Source organism: Lacerta agilis, chromosome 3 (assembly GCF_009819535.1).
Source record: "Lacerta agilis isolate rLacAgi1 chromosome 3, rLacAgi1.pri, whole genome shotgun sequence".
In the NCBI taxonomy this organism is placed as follows: domain Eukaryota; kingdom Metazoa; phylum Chordata; class Lepidosauria; order Squamata; family Lacertidae; genus Lacerta; species Lacerta agilis.
In genome coordinates, this window is record NC_046314.1 from 12,575,756 (window position 1) to 12,593,683 (window position 17,928).

General features: G+C 47.6%; 1 protein-coding gene across 2 annotated transcripts in view; it reads right to left on the minus strand.

The window, feature by feature from the left end:
* JAG1 (jagged canonical Notch ligand 1) overlaps positions 1-17,928 on the minus strand; it is a 71,088-nt gene that overhangs the window by 14,284 nt on the left and 38,876 nt on the right. The window contains exons 8-16 of one of the 2 annotated variants that reach the window (XM_033142863.1): positions 17,427-17,540; positions 16,457-16,570; positions 13,509-13,622; positions 12,977-13,023; positions 10,381-10,554; positions 8,698-8,851; positions 6,647-6,811; positions 2,824-2,937; positions 681-794 (exon numbers count right to left, since the gene is read on the minus strand). In XM_033142863.1, the coding sequence (XP_032998754.1) occupies positions 681-794; positions 2,824-2,937; positions 6,647-6,811; positions 8,698-8,851; positions 10,381-10,554; positions 12,977-13,023; positions 13,509-13,622; positions 16,457-16,570; positions 17,427-17,540 (1,110 nt within the window). The remainder of the gene's footprint in view (positions 1-680; positions 795-2,823; positions 2,938-6,646; positions 6,812-8,697; positions 8,852-10,380; positions 10,555-12,976; positions 13,024-13,508; positions 13,623-16,456; positions 16,571-17,426; positions 17,541-17,928) is intronic. The other variant, XM_033142865.1, reaches the window with a different exon arrangement.

Here is a 17,928-nt window from a genome sequence, read left to right on the forward strand (position 1 = left end):
GAGCCAAGTACAAATCTTGGCTTGTTGATCGCAGCTTGTTTATGGGGAAGGGGGGGGGGGTAACAAAACCACAATCTCAGGTTCCGACATCAAGGTAAGCCAAACCTTGTGGTTTGTCGTTCCCATTAGGGGAGGAATGAGACACGGGAGCGAGTGGAGAGGCTGTATTTTCACCGTGAGCCACAGCTTACGGCAATGATCGGCCAATAAGGCTATTATAATAAGCTGGCCCCATTCATACACCAAACTAAAGGTAAAGGTAAAGAGACCCCTTACCATTAGGTCCAGTCTCAGACAACTATGGGGTTGCAGCGCTCATCTCGCTTTACTGGCCGAGGGAGCCGGTGTACAGCTTCCGGGTCATGTGGCCAGCATGACTAAGCCGCTTCTGGCGAACCAGAGCAGCGCACGGAAACGCCGTTTACCTTCCCCCCGGAGCGGTACCTATTTATCTACTTGCACTTTGACGTGCTTTTGAACTGCTTGGTGGGCAGGAGCAGGGACCGAGCAACGGGAGCTCACCCCGTCGCGGGGATTCGAACCGCCAACCTTCTGATCGGCAAGCCCGAGGCTCAGTGGTTTAACCCATAGCGCCACCCGCGTCCATTCATACACCAAACTAGGCAACGGCAAACTTTAGTGGTGGCACCGATCCGGGGTACCTCCCAAAAGGCACTCACGCGAGTGGCAGGTTTTCCCTTTCCAGCCATTTTTGCACTCGCAGAAGAAATCGTTCACCAAGTCTCGGCAAGTTCCTCCATTGTGGCAGGGGTTTTTGCTGCAGTCGTTGATATCTGGAAGGAAGAGGGGGGAGTTAAAGGGAGAAAAAGAAGCGTTGTGCAAAGGAGATTGTTTTTATCCTGAGGCGTGTTGCAGCCCTCCTTTTGGCCTCCCATCCCCAAGTCTGGATTAAGCTCCTTAATGCCACCGCTGACGTTATCGTGTTTATTCTGCACCATACCCCACCGCTCACTTTCAACTTTCCCTGCCAACACACACCACTCTGGCTCCCTCGAATCAAATATAACAGTTAAGCTAGAAGCAAATGAGGCCTTATTACATAATGATTCTGTGTTGAGGCCAAAGGCTAGCAGTTCAGCCCCTCCTCCGCCTTCCCGAAGCAGCGCAGAGGAAAAGAGAGATTATTCCAGAGATGGGAAACTCTGGGTTTGGATTAGAAGCTAGTCATCATCTCAAAACTAAATGACAGCATGAGAAACGCTTACAAGTAAATGTTTCTACTGACAGAAGCCTCATAAACCAGGGCTGGGGGGATGTTTGGACTCAAGAAATTGTTGGACTACAACACCCATCGTCCTCAACCACTGCCCATGCTGGCTGGGGCTGATGGGAATTGGAGTCCCAACATCTCGAAGGCACAAAGTTGGGGATTTCGAAACTTCTCCGGTTTATAACAAGGCAAGAATATAGTTTAAGCAACTCCAGAGGCACTTAAACTCCAGAGTCAAAGGAAGCAGCCAGATCGTTTAAGTAGATCAAATGGCTCCATGAACAAGGAAGAAGAAGAAGAAGAAGAGTTTGGATTTGATATCCCGCTTTTCACTACCCGAAGGAGTCTCAAAGCGGCTAACATTCTCCTTTCCCTTCCTCCCCCACAACAAACACTCTGTGAGGTGAGTGGGGCTGAGAGACTTCAGAGAAGTGTGACTAGCCCAAGGTCACCCAGCAGCTGCATGTGGAGGAGCGGAGACACGAACCCGGTCCCCCAGATTACGAGTCTACCGCTCTTAACCACTACACCACACTGGCTCCCTAGAAGGAAAGCATCTTGTGCCGAGCATGTTACACGCAAGCAGACCGGCAGACCGGTCTATTATGACTGGAATGTAATTGAAATCAAGTAAGATTTTGGAATGCAGAAATAAAGTAAATAATCAAACCATCAATTCTAGCATGTGGGGACCGCCTCATTGGTATTCGAATGACTGATATTGGGAACTGTGTTGTAATTTGGCTTTGATATAATGAGGCTATTATTGGATTATTGTAACTGAAAACTAATAAAAATTACTAGCAATCTTTTATTCTGGATTGTTTTATCTGAAGTCTTACTACTTTTGAGATTTTTTCTCTTAAAAATATAAAGAAGAGTTTGGATTTGATATCCCGCTTTATCACTACCCGGAGGAGTCTCAAAGCGGCTACCATTCTCCTTTCCCTTCCTCCCCCACAACAAACACTCTGTGAGGTGAGTGGGGCTGAGAGACTTCAAAGAAGTGCGACTAGCCCAAGGTCACCCAGCAGCTGCATGTGGAGGAGCGGGGAAGTGAACCCGGTTCACCAGATTACAAGTCTACCACTCTTAACCACTACACCACACTGGCTCACAAGCAGTATCAAAATGAAATGAATATGAATGAATGAATGAATGAATGAATATTAGGGTAGCGTCTTTCTTTTAAGAACAAAAAAACACCCATTGCTCCTTAAGAAGTTCTTTTCAGGACTGCAGTCCAGACAGAGGATGTGAAACGTGTCAACACGAAGAACGACAGAGCCAGTGTGGTGTAGTGGTTAAGAGTGGTAGACTTGTAATCTGGGGAACCAGGTTCGTGTCTCCACTCCTCCGCATGCAGCTGCTGGGTGACCTTGGGCTAGTCACACTTCTCTGAAGTCTCTCAGCCCCACTCACCTCACAGAGTGTTTGTTGTGGGGGAGGAAGGGAAAGGAGAATGTGAGCCGCTTTGAGACTCCTTCGGGTAGTGATAAAGCGGGATATCAAATCCAAACTCTTCTTCTTCTTCCTCTTCTTCCCATCCGTCAACCACCTCCCTTCCAGTAGAGAAACAAAGATCTGCTTACTGGCTTCGCAAAAGGTGCCTTCCCATCCATCGCTACAAATGCACTTGTAGGAATTGATGCCGTCAATGCACGTGCCGCCATTATTACATGGGTTGCTCTCGCAATCGTTGATGTCTGCAACAAAATTGAAAGAGATGAAACACACACAAAAAGGAAGTTTAGAAAACCTAACTGGGGCTGGGTGGAGGCGGGTTAACCATTGGACCCAGGAGGGAGCAGGCCTGCTGGAGCTTACTCGGTCTGGACCCAAGCTCTTATCCAAGAGCTATAACTCTTTTAAATGCTGTAACCAAATGATATGATCTTTGGGGAGTCGTGGTGGATGGTATGTATGTGTATATGTGGTTGTAAATGTATAAATGCGTATACAGATGAAACTCAAAAAATTAGAATATCACGGAAAGGTTCATTTCTTTCAGTTGTTGTTGTTGTTCAGTCGTGTCCGACTCTTCGTGACCCCATGGACCAGAGCACGCCAGGCACGCCTATCCTTCACTGCCTCCTGCAGTTTGGCCAAACTCATGTTAGTAGCTTCGAGAACACTGTCCAACCATCTCATCCTCTGTCGTCCCCTTCTCCTTGTGCCCTCCATCTTTCCCAACATTACTTTCTTTCAGTAATTCAACTTAAAAGGTGAAACTAATATATGAGATAGACTCAAGTGAGATATGTCAAGCCTTTATTTGTTATAACTGTGATGATTATGGCATACAGCCAATGAGAACCCCAAATTAACAATTTCAACTTTGGGGTTCTCATCAGCTGTACGCCATAATCATCACAATTATAACAAACAAAGGCTCGACACATCTCGCTTTGCATGTCATGAGTCTATCTCATATATTAAACTCCAGTAGCTAATGAAAACAATTGCTTACATAAATGGACTTTTCCACCATATTCTAATTTTTCGAGTTTCACCTGTATGTGGCTGTAAATGTGGGATGGCATTCAGTTTCGTTGTACTGCGTACAATGACAATAAAGTATCTATCTATCTAACTGCAACCCAGTGCAAAAATAAAAAAGACAAGCGAACTGAGAAGACACACATTGAGATTTAAGGAACAGGGCACCTCCAAGGACACTGGGAGCCTAGGGATTTGTTTTTGGCACCAAACTGGACTCAAAGTTAGGCTTTCGCCATTTCAACCGCCTCATTTGGGTGGGAGAAATCATTGCCATGGTTAAGCAACTGGGAGTCAAATGCAGACTCACCTACCGCAAAAGCCCTAGAAGCTTATGAAGCGGTTCCCAATCCAATTCCTGCCCCACCCCGCCTGAAGCTATAAAGCACAGCTTCCTGGGACAAAGTTATTTCTACTAAAGCTGTACGCAAGCCTTTGCCAACCTGCTGCCTCCTCCAGATACTGCTGGACAGTGCTGTCAAGTATCCCGTTTTCCCCGGGATTCTCCCTTATTTCAAGCAGTTTCCCGCTGCTTCCTGTCCTGTTTTGATGGGATCAGACAAGAAGACGATGGGGCTCCATTGCGCGGAGCACATGGCTGCCCTCCTCTTTGCTGGCTGCCCTCCTCTTTGCTCCGCTCCGAGCCCGAGGCCGCTTGGAGTTTACATTGCTGCTCCGCCCACTTTTGCTTCTGGCTCCGCCCACCACTGACATGTGACTGTCCCCGGGGATAGGTGAGACTGCTGATCCCTTATTTTCAAATCCGAAACTTGACAGCTATGCTGCTGGACTACAACTCCCATCGTGTCCAACCACTGGCCGCGCTGCTGGCTGGAATTGCTGGGAGTTGTAGTCACCGAACGGCGGGCACCAGGTCACCGAACGGTGTTGCAGGCAAACAAACATCCCAATCTGCCTTTTGCCGAGCCAGCCCATCTAGCCCAGTGGTCTTCCCAAGTCCTGCAACTCAAGATCCTTTAAACGAGAGAGGAGGCCAGGAATACAACCTTGCTTATTCTTCACGCACAATACGCTACAGGTTGAAGGAAGCCACCCTGCACTGAACCTAAACTTAAGAAGACCAAGGAGAGCGCCTAAAAAAACCCCAAGCCAGCTCCCCATATCTTAAAAGGTTTGAAAACATTCCTTTAATATGGTGCCGATTCGCTTTCACCAAAGCGAGGTTTAATGTTTTTCCTTCTAATGTCCTGAGACATAGATTTTCCAAGGGCCTAGTTTCCGCCTTTTGTGATTGTGATAAAAAGTCGACGGAATCTCTCCATCATATAATCTTTATCTGTTCCCTGCATAGTGAGGCTCGGGCAAAATTACTAAGACCAATAACTCAGAAACTTACAGGTGCACCAGCTGAGTCACACCTTGCCTTACTCCTGCAAGACAACGACTCCTATACAACCTTGCAGGTGGCAAGGTTTCCAAACTCTGTCATATCTCAAAAAAGGCGCTGTGGCCAACTACACGACCACTAATTCTTTTGTTTTCTGCTCCCTGGTTGCAATTTTAAAACTTGTATTTGTGCTGTGGTTTGTTTCCCTATGACTCCAGGGTCTATGGTTTGCTGTAACTTTATGTCATATATTCCATATTTTATGTTTTTATGGGCTTATAGCTGCAATAAATTTGAATTTGAATTTGAAATATGGCGCATAAAAACCCCAGCGTAAAATTTGCCATCTACTGCCAGAGGCCTTTTGTATGTTTATAAAGTTGGCATTTATATATTTAAAAAAAAAAAACAACCCAAGGTGCACGTTTGAGGCTAGGGGCCTCTTAAAACGAGCTTCCCTGAGGCCAAGGGAATGCCAGCATCAAGTGGCCCACCAAGGAGGAAGGAAAGAATTCGGAGCAAAAGTTCAAAAGTGTCCTTGGTGACTGCAGTCAACCCCTGGCTCCCAAGGCCAAACAGGCTGCGGCATTTGCAAAAAAAAAAAGTTGGCGTTTGCAAAAACAGCAACATGGTTGTGTGTTTGGAGGCTGGGAGCCTTTTAAAACGAGCTTCCCCAACGCCAGCCTCAACTGGCCCCCCAAGGAGGTACGAAAGAACTCGGAGCCAAAGTCCCCAAGGGTCGACTGCAGCCAACCCCTGGCTCCCAATGCCAGGGCTTTCTCAGTATTGGCCCCGACTTGGTGGAACAGTCTATTACAAGAGACCAGGGCCCTGCGGGATTTGGCATCTTTCCGCAGGGCCTGCAAGACGGGGCTGTTCCACGTGGCCTTTGGGTTGCTTTCTGTTTGATATTTATGCTTCATCTTTTATTGGTGGGTTATTTGAAAATGAGACTGCAGTTTTAATATTGAATTTTAAATTTGTATTTTAATCTGTTATTTTAAATTGACTGTGTTTATGTTTTTGCTGTGATTTTTTTTTAATATATCTCTCTTTATTATTTAAAATTACACATACAAATACAAATACACTTATATACATATACAAACATAACAAAATAAACATAAACATAAACATACTGCTATCCTTTTCTTTTCTTATTTACAAACAAATTCTTGTACCTCCAATTATCCTCATAGCATTTTAAACTATTATACTTATAATGCGTACAGTTATATATTTCATTTACAAATCATAATTCTCCATCCTTAAGTCTCTATTTATTTACTTTAAAGGTTCAGTCAGCATCTGCCATTAGGATTCCACTTATACCATTTTATTTTATTTTTTGCTGTGATTTTAATTAGTGTTAGCCACCCTGAGCCCGGTTTTTGGCTGGGAAGGGCGGGGTATAAATAAAAATTTATTATTATTATTATTATTATTATTATTATTATTATTATTATTATTATTATTAACAAGCTGCGCCGCGCAAGGCATTTACACAGGTGGCTGCGGAGAAAGGGAGAGGCGGGTTCGCCGCAAAAGCAGGCCGAGGAGAAACTTACTTTCGTGGCAGTAGGTGCCGGTGAAGCCTTTGCTGCATTCGCACGTGAATTTGCCTCCCGCCTGGCTCTTGCACTTCCCGTGGGGACCGCAGACGTTGGAAGAGATGTAGCGAACACCTTCCGGGGTGCTGTTGGACGCCACGGCAACCGTGCAGCTGTCAATGACTACAGAGGGAGGGGAGACACGGACCCAACATGAGCTCTCGAAAGACCCACGCCGCCCCCGACCTCCTGCGGGTCGAGGGCTCCGTGCTTTCTCTTAAAAACAAGCAGGCCCTAGAAAACAGCGGGGCCAGATTTCTTCACCAACGGGAGCCGTATCCCAGTGGTGGTGGTGGCGGCGGCAGCGGGGGGGGGGGGCACTGTCACATGCAACTGCCCCTCTCAGCTAAGCCACGAAGATCAGCTCTTGCTCCTCCCAACTCAAATTATCAATATGATGATGGGGGGGCACAGTTGTATTGTCCCGTGGGCTAGGCAGGGAGGTTTAAAATTCCCCACCTGCCCCCCAAGCTGTGTTTACTTCCCCCTGTCAAAATTCGTTGGGGTCTTGAAAGGCCCTGGAAAAATTGATGGGGCGGGGGGCTGAGGTTAGCCACCTGAGGTCTAAAACAAGCCTTTTCCAAGAACCCAAAAACCTCAGGGCCAGAGCGACTTGTACCAAGGAACCACAATACACCATGATGAGACAGCTGAGCCACGTGTGGAAGTCCCATTCCGAGCCATGCATACAAGCCTTGGCCTAACAAGGGTGACATATTGTTGTTGTTCAGTTGTTCAGTTGTGTCCAACTCTTCGTGACTCCATGGACCAGAGCACGCCAGGCACCCCTATCCTCCACTGCCTCCCACAGTTTGGCCAAACTCATGCCAGTCACTTCGAGAACACCATCTCATCCTCTGTCGTCCCCTTCTCCTTGTGCCCTCCATCTTTCCCAACATCAGGGTCTTTTCCAGGGAGTCTTCTCTTCTCATGAGGTGGCCAAAGTACTGGAGCCTCAACTTCAGGATCTGCCCTTCCAGTGAGCACTCAGGGCTGATTTCTTTAAGGATGGATAAGTTTGATCTTTTTGCAGTCCACGGGACTCTCATATAGTGACATATAGTGCTGCAAAATTACTCCCTGCCACACACACACACACCCTGAAAGCCAACACTCTGCTGTTTTTGCCTTCTGTACAACAGAGCTAGGAATATGGTAGTTTTAAAAAAAGATGCCCTAAAACAGAGTTAGAAAATGGTCCTTGAAGCCACCATCCCTTGTGGACTGTGTTTCAGGGGCCACATACCAAAAGGTGGCTGCAGGTAATAGTAATAAAAAATGTAGTTAAGTCCAGTCAAAGGCGACTGTGGGGTTGTGGCGCTCATCTCAGGACAAGGGATCCTGCATTTGTCCACGCTTCCGGCACAATGGAACGCCGTGATGGAAACCAGAGCGCACGGAAATGCCGTTTACCTTCCCGTCGCAGCGTTACTTATTTATCTACTTGCACTGGCGTGCTTTCAAACTGCTAGGCTGGCAGGAGCTGGGACAGAGCAATGGGAGCTCACTCTGTTGTGGGGATTCAAACCGCCGACCTTCCGATATGCAAAAGCCCAAAAGGCTCAGTGGTTTAGACCACAGCACCACCCACGTCCCTTGATCACAGATCAAGAACAGTCAAGCCAGGTGAAATCTTTACAAGAGGGTCGCCCGCCTGAGGTTCCCCACACCCTTGCCTTATAGCGGGGGTTGGGGGCCCTTGGCCTTCCAGGTGTTGCTTAACAGCAATTCCTATCATCCTTGAAAACTGGCTGATGGGATTTGTAGTGCAGAAGCACCCGAGGGCCAAAGGTTCCTCACCTCTGCCGTATTGGACCATTTGCCCAGTAGGTGCCAGTTGGCGTTCTCTCCAGGATTATTATTATTTTTTAAAGGCGTTTTCCCAGTCCTGACGGAAAGCGCCAGGAATCGAACCCGAGACCTTTGGAGAACGAAGCATCACGTCCCGCCAACCTCCCGGGAGAAATAGCAAGCCGCGACATAGTGGGCTGGCCGGATGTAACGCCTACCTTCGCAAGGAGTCGAGCGGCAGTGATCCTTGAGGTGCGAGCAGTTCTTTCCCTCGTAGTCTTCGGGGCAGTTGCTGCAGAAGTAGTCGTTTTCGTAATTGAAGCACTGCGCCCCGTTCTGGCAAGGGTTGGGCTCGCAATAATCTATGTCCAACTAGGAGGAAAAGGGGAAGCAGAAGAAAAGAGCCCACCTTGAGACATAGGGTTCGTTATCATTACCCTCCACACTGCCACAAGCAGGAAGTGGCTATGGAATCCGACCTTATTTATTATTATTATTATTATTATTATTATTCCGCGTCCCTGATCGCTTGTGTACAGCATACAAAACAACACTTGCCAACTGCACTAAAACGAAGAGTTTATCAAGAAGAAGAAGAAGAGGAAGAAGAGTGTGGATTTGATATCCCGCTTTATCACTACCCAAAGGAGTCTCAAAGTGGCTAACATTCTCCTTTCCCTTCCTGCCCCACAACAAACACTCTGTGAGGTGAGTGGGGCTGAGAGACTTCAGAAGTGTGACTAGCCCAAGGTCACCCAGCAGCTGTAAGTGGAGGAGCGGGGACGTGAACCCGGTTCACCAGATTACAAGTCTACCGCTCTTAACCACTACACCACACTGGCTCTCTCAAGGAATGGGCAAAGGTCTAACACGCAAGAGTTACTGCAATTTTTATCTGAAGAAGTGTGCATGCACACGAAAGCTCATACCAAGAACAAACTCAGTTGGTCTCTAAGGTGCTACTGGAAAGAATTTCCTATTTTGTTTCCTATTTTGTTTCGACTATGGCAGACCAACACGGCTACCCACCTGTAACTGCAATTTTTAATGGCAATTAACTTTCTCAACACACCAGGTCTGAGAACAACGTTTAGGAAGGACTACGCACACGTAAAATGGATTTTATATTCATGAAAAACAACAGATGCATGTAAGGAAACTATAAAGGTCCGCTGTGAGAATGGACTAACATCAAGAGAAGGATTAGGTAAAAATAAAGGGACCCCTGACCATTAGGTCCAGTCGTGGACGACTCTGGGGTTGCGGCGCTCATCTCGCTTTACTGGCCAAGGGAACCGGCATACAGCTTCCGGGTCATGTGGCCAGCATGACTAATCCGCTTCTGGCGAACCAGAGCAGCGCACGGAAACGCCGTTTACCTTCCCACTGGAGCGGTACCTATTTATCTACTTGCACTTTGACGTGCTTTCGAACTGCTAGGTGGGAAGGAGCAGGGACCGAGCAACGGGAGCTCACCCCGTCACAGGGATTCGAACCGCCGACCTTCTGATCAGCAAGCCCTAGGCTCAGTGGTTTAACCCACAGCACCGCCCGTGTCCCATAAGAGAAGGATTATGAGGAGATTAAAGAAGAATGAAGCAGCTACCCGAGGAAGTAATGGACATAGGTTTGCAACAGGAGCGGGAAACCTGATTATTTTAGGAAATTGTATTAAATTTAAACAATTTGGACTGATTTGTAATAACTTGGAAAACCGAGAGAGAGTGTGTTACTGCAATTTTTCAGTGTGCTTTACGGAGTCATGGGTTTCTCTGCCCCACAGCTATTAAAAAAAAAAAGAGGGAGAGGGGTCCACAGCGCTAGTTGGTGAATACAGGTATTCAGGACAGCGGTCCAGGCTTGGGGCTCTTATCTGAAGCCTGCGTTTCAGCAGCCCTCACCTGACAGACATTTCCGGAGAATCCAGCAGGGCAGAGACATTGGAATCCATTGATTTCATCTTGGCAGTGGCCCCCGTTCAAACAAGGATTGCTTGCACATTCATCGATGTCTCTCTCACAGTGATCCCCTGCGTAGCCAAGTGGGCAGGAGCATCGATAGCCATTAACCAAGTCCTGGAAAAAGGGCACAGAGAGGAAGAAGATAAAGAAAAAACTGTTCGCAAGGTTCTGAAGGAGCAGAAACAACTATTTATGTACGTGGCGACAGCAGCACAAATACCACTGTCCCAGAGATGTAAAGACGATAAAATGTTCCGACCAGCGAAGAATGGCTGATGATGATGATGATGAAATGGTGAAACTCCACCAGGAAAACCAGAAAACAGGAAGAGAAGAACTTTAAGGAGGAATGGGGAAAATTGACAATGCACTTAAGAGAACAGCGTAGACAAGTAAAAACTTTGGCAGGATTTGAGTAACGCTTGCAATATACAAAGAACTATGGTAAAAAATGGATTATTTGTTTTAAGAAAATAAGGGAGCCAGTTGAAAAAAAAAGGTTGATAATGGTAACCATGGAAGGGGCAGAGGAAAGTCAAAGGATTCAGGGGATCCTAAACGAGGATGTTTGAATTCAAATTGGTTATGTAAAACTCAGTAAAAAATATTTATAAAAAAAGAAAAAAATAGCAAAGCAGTTCGCTTGGCCCATCACAAGCATCCAACAGATACACACACACAAAAATGATTTTGTTTTACATGTGCATAGCATACTGAATACAGACACAGATTTGCGAGGGGGGCGTCGGGATTTAGATTTGAAGCCTCGGCTGGAGCCCAGAATGAGAAAGTATCAGTTGCAGAACTGAGCCCAGAATTAGACAGGTCGAAGCACATTGGTCCAGGTTATCGGCCCGATTCAGACATAAAGCAAAGGGGGGCGGGCAGCTGATTTTTAAAGCGAAAAGGGCAAGGGGAGATGTAACCCCTGCCCCATGTCTATTTTCCTAATACTCTGTGGCTTCTAGCCATTTTTCTCCCTGGCCATTTCATGTGATTTTCAGTGGTGCTGGGGGGGGGGGGGAGGGAGCTCTAATGATCTCATCTTGATAAAAAGCTGGGGTGGTTTTGGTCCCCTAACTTGGTGCATCTCTCAGTGTTAAAAACAGACACACACACACACACCCGACACACACGTCGTGTGTGAGCAATAAACACGGCTATTCCCATTACACCTAGCTTGACCCTCCACGAGGCTTGGTGGAAGTTGCTCTCCTCTCAGCCTAGCCTACCTCACAAGATTGTTGGGAGAATAAAAAGGGGAGGGGAGTATGCCCCCCACCCCGGAGGAAAGGTGGAAGAAAATGAAGCCATTCTGGCCATAGCTGTCAACCTTTTCCCCTTTTTTGCAGGAAATTCCCTTATTATAGCATTGGGAAACAGCTGGGAGGATTGACAACTATGATTCTGGCAGGTAAGCAATATGCAAATAACGGAAGATAGTAATTCACAGTGTTCCAAAGAGGGGAAAAACCCAATGATTTGACAATTCTCACTTTGCATCATACAAAATAATTTAACAGATCATCCTAAATCACTGTGAGGAAGGCCACACCCCTGGTAAGCCTTTGGAAGAGTCTACACTGTGCCTGTTGAGTCTCAAATACACACTCATGTTTGTTTTAAAACCTTCAAGGGATCAAATTGTGAAACCTCCCTGTCTCCTTGCCCTCAAGTCCCAGAAGCTTATTCAGGGAGGAATCAGTGCCACAACATTAGAATTGGTTCTCTGCTATAGGAGCGCTCAAGAAATCCGACCTTCTATGCATTTCAATGCAGACTATGGGCGTAGCCGGGGGGAGCAGCTGCCCCCCCCCAAATCAATACAAATCAATAAAATACATAGCTAAATGAGATTCTGTCCCCCCCCCCCAAAAAAAATCCTGGCTACATCCATGATTCAGACCGACCCAATCCGCAACTCCCAATCTCAACGTATAGTAAGTTATCTGTCAATTTTTACACATCGCAGTTCTCTGCTGTAGTTCTCAGCTCAGAAACCATTTTTAAAATGTGCATTCCGACAAGGGGGGGAGGGGAAACCCCGTTCATTTCGAAATGCGTATTTTAAAGGCGAACTTCCAACCAGGATTTTCCAAGAGCTCAGACCAGCAGATTAAACACAGAAGACGGAATGGGGTGGGTTTCTGGGCAAACGCATTCAAAAGCAACATGGATCGGACGCAAGACTGGCGAGATGTGGCTGTTCCCTATTCTGCAGTACTAACTTCTGTTGAAAACATACATTGCAACCCAATACATTTCTTGGATCAGATCATATACATTTCTACCGCGAGGGCAAGTCCTGTTGAGTTCAATAGGGACGCGCTCCTGCGTGAGTGGAAGACATAAAACTTGGTCCCCTCCCGCTTAACTACGTTAAGAGGAGCCTTGCTGATTCAGGCTGCCGGCCCACCCAGCACCCTGTTCTTGCCGCGGCCACCCGTGGGAAGCCTGCAAGCAAGACGCAAGCCCGACAGCGTTCTCGCCGCTGCGATTCGCAGCCCCAGCTCTCCGCAACTGATCTGCCACTTACCCTGCAAGTCCCTCCATTCTGACATTGTCCAATGCAGTCGTCGATATCTGCAGTCAGAAAATAGCAACAATCACATATGAGAGTTAGGCGAGCCTTCAGAAAGGCAGCACGCGTAGGAAAGGCACGAGAAAGAATTCAAGTGGGCTCCGATAACTCTATGCCAGATAAACCCCTTTGTCAAGCTTCCTGCATGCTTTCCTCCGGATAAGGCCGGGATAATGGGTGGGAACCCCGAGCCATTCTTACAGTGGAGTTAAGCGGAAAACTTCACATCATTGTTTCAAGCCACCTTATTGGCATATAGCCGGTGCCGTGGACTAATGGGTTTGAGAAAAGGGCCTCTTACTCATGCCAGACGGGCTACTCCCTTTCTAATAACATCGGCTGCCAATCACCACCCTTGCCTTTGCAGGCTAATGCCAACGGCTGAGCCTCAAAACTCAGAACACAGGTCACCTCTCGCCCGCAGAAACCCAAGCAACAAATGCAGCAACCATTACGTATCGGCACACGGAGGGGGAAAGATGCCTACTTATATCGCAATTTTGGCCAGTCCAGCCAGCGACACAGTTGCAATAGTAGTTGCCAATCAAGTTCCTGCAGGAATTGGCATTCAGGCAAGGTTTGCCCTCGCATTCGTTGGCATCTGAAAAAAGAGAAGAGAAGAGGGGGTGCTGTCAAAGGGAGCGGCACAGACCATGCACTCTCGTTTCCACAGTTCATTCAAAGACAAAACAGTTCCTTCTCGTTTTTAAGTGGATTCGCAAGACTTTAAAAAACGATGGAGGAGAGGCAATAGTACAGGGGGCCTTTCAGGTTTTATTTCCCCAATTACGGTGCGTTGGCAATCACGGAGTCCTTGGCTTTAATTAAGAGCAACTTTTTTAATGATAAAAGGGGGGGAGAGGGTGGGGGAGAGAAACACAGGGAGGCGAGGGAGTTGGAGAGTTTCAAAAGGACAGAGCACCATCCCCAGTCATTGGGATTAATACTGTTGGATGAAGAATGCAGACAGCTCATTCTTCATGAGATCATCCACAGCTCGGAATGCAGCTGCAAATTCTCCCTCTCCTCTAGAGTTAATGTGAACAGAGGGATGAGAATCGCTTTCCCACCAGGCTGAAAGGGAGGTGGAGGGGGGGAGGGAGGTGGGAGAGGCAGCAAAAGGACACCCTGTCTTAAGAAGAAGAAATGTCAGCAGGAGTCATAGGAACACTCATCACAGCAGATCCTGGAAAGATAAGTTCTGGGGCGGATAAGCTCTGCTGCAGCAAAGAGCCTTGTGGAATCTTAAAACTACTTATTTCAGATCCACACCCTACGTTCAAAGCGCTCTCGCACCAACTTCAAGAGTCAGGGCTTCCCCCTGCTCCCCCAAAGAGTCCCGAGAACAGCAGTTTGTTAAGGGTGCCGAGAGCTGTTAGGAGAGCTACAATTCCCAGCACCCTTAAACTACAGCTCCCAGGATACTTCTGGGTGGGGAAGGCATGGAAGCACAGTCGTACCTTGGATCCTGAACGCCTTGCAGGTCAAATGTTTTGGCTCCCGAACACCGCAAACCCGGAAGTCCGGTTTACGAACGTTCTTTGGAACCCGCCAACCCGGAAGTCTGGTTTCCGAACGTTCTTTGGAACCCGATGGGGCTTCCGATTGGCTGCAGGAACTTCCTGCAGCCGATCGGAAGCCACACTTTGGTTTCCGAAGGTTTTGGAAGTCAAACGGACTTCCAGAGCGGATTCCGTTCAACTTCCAAGGTATGACTGTAGTTTGAGAGCGACTTAAATGTGAGCTGTGACCTAAATTTGTGGCGTAAGCCTTCGTGGATCGTGGTCCCACATGAACGGCAAAGGCTCGCTGCAGAAATTACTCTGCAGTCTGAAAGTTGATGGCGGGTAGCTGTGGAGATGGTCTTTGATCAGAAGGTTTGTACAAGATTTGGCTAAGGTTCTTCAGAAGTTTCTTTGCACATGCACCCAGCTCTCAACAAACACACTCTTGTTGTGTTATGCTATGCAGCCCCTCCAATGACATACGGCCAGTGTCTCCTGTTATAGCAGCTTTGGGGGGGGGGGGAATGGAGAAGCAAAGCCATGGGGCGAGTCCAGCATAGTCACCGAAACAGCTTACGGGAGGCTGAAACTGCAGTCGTGGAAAGAGCAGGTTCATGCACTGGGTTCTCTGCACAATGCTCCTTTGGGGACAATCGGGATGAGGGAAAGAAAATGTGGGAGGGTCTACAGAAACTTTTGCCCATTGTCCCCATACAAGAGGAGAAGAAGAGGAAGAAGAAGAAGAAGAAGAAGAAGAAGAAGAAGAAGAAGAAGAAGAAGAAGAAAAAGAAGAAGAGTTTGGATTTGATATCCCGCTTTATCACTAACCGAAGGAGTCTCAAAGCGGCTACCATTCTCCTTTCCCTTCCTCCCCCACAACAAACACTCTGTGAGGTGAGTGGGGCTGAGAGACTTCAGAGAAGTGTGACTAGCCCAAGGTCACCCAGCAGCTGCATGTGGAGGAGCAGGGACACAAACCCGGTTCCCCGGATTACAAGTCTACCGCTCTTAACCACTACACCACAGTGGCTCTCCAGAGAGCTACCCAAAGTGGCTGGGGCAACCCAGTCAGATGGGTGGGGTAGAAATAATAAAATCACCCATTCCCACCACCCTTCTGAGTAATACCCCTCCCCACTCCCTCACTATATTTAAGGGTCTGGTGACTTCCGTTTCAGTGTATCTGAAGAAGTGTGCATGCACACGAAAGCTCATACCAAGAACAAACTTAGTTGGTCTCTAAGGTGCTACTGGAAGGAATTTTTTTAATAAAATCATGGTTATTATTAAGAGCAATAGAGATGATTGCTGTGATTTAGACACAGAAAGGCAAGAAGAAGCCCAGGGACTCCCATGCGTCATACGCTCGAGATCACACATTTGAAGCACGCTGGAACAGGCAGCTATAAGCTCCTTTATACCATTTACGGCAAATCTTAATAATGTCAATTAGAATCCCATGCGCTGAGAGGGAGAGAGAGGGAAGGACATCACTGTCATTCTTTAAAAGATCCCAGTTATTCCACTCCCGGTGGAAGCGTCCCCAGCGGCTTCAAAAGCACGGGCTGAGCCTGAATAACGTCAAGGTCGCAGGTTCGATCCCCATCAGAGACAAATTGTTGTATTGTTGGTTTTATTGGAAAATTTAATAAATTTCATATTTAAAACATAACAAATGCATATTCCTGCATTGCAGGAGGTTGTAACAGATGATCCGCAGGGTCCCTTCCGCCTCTATGATTCTTACGAACTTCCGCGAGGCCAACTTATTCAAAGGGAAAGACGACCCCAACACTCACAAGCCCCACGTTACCCCCATTCAATTCCGACACAAAACGTTCCTCGGCATGAAGCATGAAGCGACAGGTGTCTGGAGCAAGTTCTCCAATTCCTCATTTTCCCTCCCGTGAATCTACGGTCCAACACTTACCAATCTGACACGTTTTGCCAGTCCACTGAGGCGGGCAAATACATTTAAACCCATCGACCAGATCCTGGCAGGTCCCTCCATGGCCGCAGGGGTTTGGAGAGCAGTCGTCGATATCTGCCGAGAGAGATTTCGCTTTAGTACTGGTAGTCTAGGCTCAGCACCATCAAAAGCAGCCAGGCTGGCAGACACAAGGCACATACCCAAAGCCATTGCTATATTCAGGAAAAGTGAGACGAACGCTGTAGAGGATGCAGAAGAGCGAGCCACCTCCAATGTTCCAACTCCGAGGAGGTTAACCACAAGGGCCTGCAGTACTTCGGGCAGGGGGAAAAGTTTCCCTGGCCCTATCCAATATGAAACCATGGCTCCCAGTTTTCATGCTACTCCCCAACCCCCCTGCAGTTGCAGCTCCGGCAATGCTTACCCCTTGCAGACACGCTTTGATCATCTGAAAAGCGTTCATGCACAGATAAGACAGCACTTTCACAACTGAGCAGCCTTTAAAGCAGTATTTCCCAAACTTGGGTCTTCCGTTGTTTTTGGACTACAATTCCCATCATCCCTGGCCACTGTTCCCGCTAAGCTGGGGATGATGGGAGTTGAAGTGCAAAAACAGCTGGAGACCCAAGTTTGGGAAACGCGGCTTTTAGAGAAAAGATGCCAGCCAAGCCATTTTTGCCCTTGCCCTCAAATTTCCGCCCGGCAAGGAAATCCACATAAAATATCCATTTGCAGACGTTCACATTTCCAGATTCGAGGGGCAAGACATACGGGGTAGCGAACTAGGATTGCCAAAGATCTGGAGCTCCAGCGTGCGAATTTCAAGGAGAGAGCAGAAAGCTGCAGCGTGTTACAAGCCCAGGCAGAATTTTATCGGGCCGTTAGAAAGCCCCGAGAAAAGCCAGCACGGCGGTTTGGGTCCGGCAAGGTTCGAAGCTTCTGCTAAGCTGGGAAACTCTTGTCCACTTACTGAGTGTGCAGGTTGGTGCTCCCCAGCCTGGAGCACAGACACACTCAAATCCCGTCGAAGTTTCGTGGCAGCTTCCTCCGTTGTGGCAAGGATCCGAGAGGCAGGCATGTTCCGCTGCAGCAAGAACAGAATCCTCTTCAGCTTGGCCAATGCCAGTGACATGGACAACCCTCATTTTTTTTAAAAAAAATCCACCTGTCCTACTTTCCCTGTCTCCTCCATCTCTTGGGCACTGAGCTGGTGAGGAACACAGTGCCTAAAACACCCGACAACGGCTAGATTTAGATGGGAAAAGCATCAATTTGAAGGCTAAGCCATCTGCAGGCCCACTGTTTCCCTTTCCAGCAAGCAGCTCATACCTGCTTAAGGCAGAGCTGCCGGATCTCACGGCGACTGTATTATCCCCTACCAGACAGAGATAAAACATATCCAGGGCAGGACACATTGGGGATGCCCATGAGTCACAATGCAAACCTTTCTCTGGCAAAGTAAACTCGTACAT